Source organism: Hypomesus nipponensis, chromosome 5 (genome assembly GCF_054491055.1).
Source record: "Hypomesus nipponensis isolate SF chromosome 5, ASM5449105v1, whole genome shotgun sequence".
Classification (NCBI taxonomy): Eukaryota; Metazoa; Chordata; class Actinopteri; order Osmeriformes; family Osmeridae; genus Hypomesus; species Hypomesus nipponensis.
The window spans coordinates 4,907,501-4,911,990 of NC_140365.1; the positions used below are offsets into that span (position 1 = coordinate 4,907,501).

General features: G+C 47.5%; 1 protein-coding gene across 1 annotated transcript in view; it reads left to right on the forward strand.

Annotated features, from left to right (window-relative positions):
- LOC146287994 (transmembrane protein 47-like) overlaps positions 1 to 2,049 on the forward strand; it is a 7,447-nt gene extending 5,398 nt beyond the window's left edge. Inside the window, exon 3 of the mRNA XM_084697462.1 lies at positions 1,072 to 2,049. Coding sequence (XP_084553588.1) covers positions 1,072 to 1,253 — 182 coding nt within the window. The 3' untranslated portion in view covers positions 1,254 to 2,049. The remainder of the gene's footprint in view (positions 1 to 1,071) is intronic.
- Positions 2,050 to 4,490: the final 2,441 nt, after the last annotated feature.

Genomic DNA, 4,490 nt, shown 5'->3' on the forward strand with positions numbered 1-4,490 from the left:
AGTCGAGTCATTGCCAACACTGGATCTCTTTGAATAGGTACCGTATAGGGAATGTGTTGACTAATAGGAAATGGGATTCATTAGGACGACAGTGAGTCAGTGTTCCCCTTCAGGGTCTGTGCTGTTAGAGCAATGTGGAAATGACTCATGTTGGTGACTATGCCACAGCAGGACATTCGAGTGTGTTGAGGTGACACCGGAAAGGACCACCCTGTGCCACAAAGAGCTTAAAGGAATGCACGTCTTCCAGTTTTCACACGCATGGCATAAACACACATAGCAGTGTGTCGTTCTAGAGGGGCGGTATGACTCAATGTGTTTTCCATAATGACTAGTGCCGCCAGACATCCAACCACAGCCCAGCAGAACGCAGGATCCCTAGTAGTTAAGAAACACCACGGGCCATTTACATATTTGTCTGGAATCTCGTTATTGAATGCCTTGCCCACTTGAAAGTCTGCATTGCTTAGGATAGAATTCCACAAGCCCCCTAAAAGTATGTGGGAAAAAATGTATCATATTTGGTCCTTATTGATCTGTTTGTCTTTGTGGTCAATTGTGCTTTGTTGTGACTCTGAGAGTAGTAGTCTCCAAGTCTCCACAAACTCTTGTATGGGTTGATACAAGCTATTAGCAGCAGTACGGAACAGTACACAGCTCAACACCCACATGCAGTACATTCTTGGAGCACAGGCTGGTGTGTTAGGCCTGAGCTTAAGCTGCTCGCTACGAGCTTCAGAAACAGCTGTTGGTTTCTCTGTGGGAGGGGCAACAGGGTGTGAAAAGATCCCATGGGAGGATGGAGAATAGAGAGGGAGGGGGGAGCGCCAGGGGAGGACTCCCTGGGGTGAGGCTGTGCACATGGAGGTGTCACTCCACCCCGAGACGGGACAGTGGATCCTTTCCCTAACACTCAAAGACCGCCGCATCAGCAGGACTCCCCCTGGCTCCCGAGCAGCTGACATCATCATCGCCGGCGTGACTGTGCATGACACGTCATCATACGTGTCATCATATACGTCGCGCGCGGTCTAACGGTGGGGGCCTAACACAGAGTCTCTTGTCTTCCAGTGGTTCTCCAGGCCTGCGCGCTGGTGCTCTACCCCATCAAGTTCATCGACGGCGCAGTTCTGCAGACCTACCATGAGTTCAACTGGGGCTATGGCCTGGGATGGGGGGCCACCATCTTCATGCTCGGAGGCGGCATCCTCTTCTGCCTGCGAACGGACATGTACGAGGACGCTATGTACTGAACCCTCTTTCCTCCCCTCCCCCCTCTCTCTCTCTAGTGTTCTCTCTCTATGCTCTCAATCTCCCTCCCTCTTTTTGAAAGGCATAAGAGCCGTAGCAGACAGACAAACTTCCAGCCCAGCCCCCCTCCCCCAGCCCCCACGTACATGGCTTACATAAAAAAAAAAAAGCTTAAACACCCACATGCTGTATTTAACAAACACATACAGGTCCCCTCTGTTATTTATAGAGTGGGTGAGGGGACCTGTCTTAGGCTAGGCCTCCTGACTGGTGGGCAGGAGAGATGAAGTAAGAGTCTGAGCTGTGAGGAGACAGTCCCCACTGGCCCCTGGGGTCCCCGGGACCCCTGCCAGGGCCTGGCTGTAGCCACCATGTTTGAGCACAGAGAGGTTTTTGGATTGGCCACTGTAGTTGTGAACTTTTCTACAGCACATCCAATTGATATCCATCGTTAGAGGAACCAGGAGCCAGGACTCATTGAGTCTAGATGCTCAGGGTGTTGAAGGGATTGGTATATATTTCCTTTTCTTTTGTGTATTTTTGTGTAGCATTTCCTGATGACAAATCATGTTGTTAATGTATTGATGGTATTATTAAATTTGCTATCTATTCTCCCATAGGAAGATATATATTTTATGTATTGCTGTTTGATATTTGCAGTTACTGAACACAGAAATAATCTGGGGTCAGAAGGATTCATTCCCTGCGTCTTCATTGCTGAAACATATCTGGTTTTGCTAACTCCTCCTGACATTTGAAGTGTTCAATAAACAATTCTGATATGTACGCAATGCAAAATATGTTACTCTTTTATTTGAATGATCACATTTGTTTGTTAAACTGAGCTTTCCAACCCGTCTCCTCTGTCCAGTTGTACACCCATTTAAAATCACACCATCTCCTCTCAAAACACCCTTTGTTTTGGCATTAGCACAACGACTGAGGGTAAGAATAATCACAGCAAAACTCCATCGAGTTCCAACTCGGTCTGAAGCAAGCCACAGCCACCCCAGCCTATCAAGACCGCTGGCTCACAAAGCTCCAATCAATGAAGTCCTCTGACTATGGCAGGAATGTAGCAGTGCTGTGGGGGAGAGAAAGAGAGCTAAGGGTAGGTGCTCTGCTGTTTGAGGAAATGGCATGGCAGAAAGCCAGGCAGCTACAGCCACTTTCTCCTTTCCGGTTCCACAGCACACAGGGCCTCACAGGCCGGGCTAGGGGAGGCCATTGCCCCGTTACGGCTGTCATTATCAAGGCTGGGTTTGCTGGCCAATGAGACGTGGGAATGAAACTTCTGGGCTGGAGAGTGATGAAGTTCCCTGCTTTTGGTTGGCCAGGCTATAGATGGTATCTGAGGGCTTCACACAGACACTAATACGACTTCCTCTCCACAAGATGAAGATGGGGCCAAATATCACGGTCAAATAGTTCAGGACATTACAATCTCTGCTACAATGATTGAGGGCAGGTGTTTTTGTCTGAAGATTCAAGGCATCCATTTATTATTAAACGGATGCCTAGATTAATTCATTTTAGTTCTAAGTAATGAGACACATAAAATATTATTTTCTAGATGGATTATGGGTGATTGAAGGTTCATGTCTTGTACAGTTAACACCTCTTCCTCCAAACATTTATGATACTTGAAACAAGCAAAGTTTCCCTACCCTCGGACATTCCACAGTGGGACACTTATGTAAGCAAGCAGTGTGGGTATTTATTGGTTGTTTTTATTAGTTCCCTCGACAAAGCTTGAATTCCCTCTCTGTGACCCAGCCTGGTTCCCCTCAGGCTTCCTTCGTGGTTGAGGATTGGAAGGTCTGTCTCGGCTGCTGTTTCAGCCCTGCTCATCTGGTTGTCATCCCAAGGACACAGGGGAGCGGTACAAAATTAGTACCACTACTTTGTATTTGTTTTATTTTAACATAAACCATGATGGAATACTCAGCAAGGGAGGTTTTGAGCTATCCTGTCTCACAGACACCCAGTAGTGAGAGATATTCAGTTTTGAGCTGTATGTCCAGTAGATTGGCCTTATCGTGTCCCTTTTGACCATCTGACCCCCACTGATTTGCCTTGCCCTTCTGTCCTCCACTCCCCTCCCCTGCCTCTCTGCCTCCCCTCCCCTGCCCTGCTCCACTGGCCCCCACTCTCCTGCCCTGCAGCCCCCCATTCCTCTGCCCTGCCCCACTGCCCCGCCCTGGCCAGCCTTCAGCTGGGCCCTTCTCTCCCACACAATCTCTGGTGTCAAAAGCCAGTCGCCCGGGTGACCCCTCTCCTCTCTGCCCAGCAGAGCGCTCACTGCACCAGCTGGGTCCCATGGCCTGAAAGAGGGTCATCTTCGACACTCGCTCCTCTAGCTTCTCTCTCGGTTTCTATTTTAGCTGCACCAGTGAGAACAAGGCCCATGTTGTTGTGCACGCGGGCCTTTGTTGTAGAACACAGACGATATGGTGACAGTCTGTGTTCGCACCCTGTCAACAGCTCCTCAGTTGGGTCTTCCGGAAGCAGTCGCATAATACTGCAGCAATATCTGTAGTTAAGACCTTGGGATCCACTATGGTGTGTGGAGTCAATACAGTAGTTTTCTTATTATAGAGATGACCTCTCAGGAATGTGTGGACCGCAGCTGATCTGTTATGGGGTCAGGGTCACATGGTGAAGAGAGGCGTAGGAGCTATACATGTTCTCTATAGGACAGACCTCCATAGCATGACAGGTATCTAAACATGTTACATGTCGGTTACGGGCCTCAAGAAAGGAATTCATTTGACTTAGTGGAACGAACTGTAGATGGTTCAGAGAGGTAGGGTGAAATGAAAGCCATTTTACTATTGGTTATTAGTTTATTTTACATTCTGGTTTAGGTCACTTTTATGGTAGAAACTTCAAAGAATAGATTGTTTAAATAAAGGGTTGGGGCAGATGCCTAAGAGTCCTAGTTTGATGGTACATGAGGGTGTTGTCTTGTCTTTGTCAGCTGAGAGACATCTTAACCATGAGAAAAACACCAAATGAATAAAAATCAACATTGTGTAACATCATTCTTGAAATTTTGGCTTTCAGGAGTTATTTATTTCAAAATAGAATATATGGCTGTAAAAGATAAAACCGTTGGTCCGGAAGGCACAAACGCCAGAGCTAGAGTGCATGTTTACTCCCAACATAATTGTGTTTCCTTCTTAATCTTCCTCATTACTCTACAACATCCCCCAGCTTTGAGGTCAGAGGATATTTAT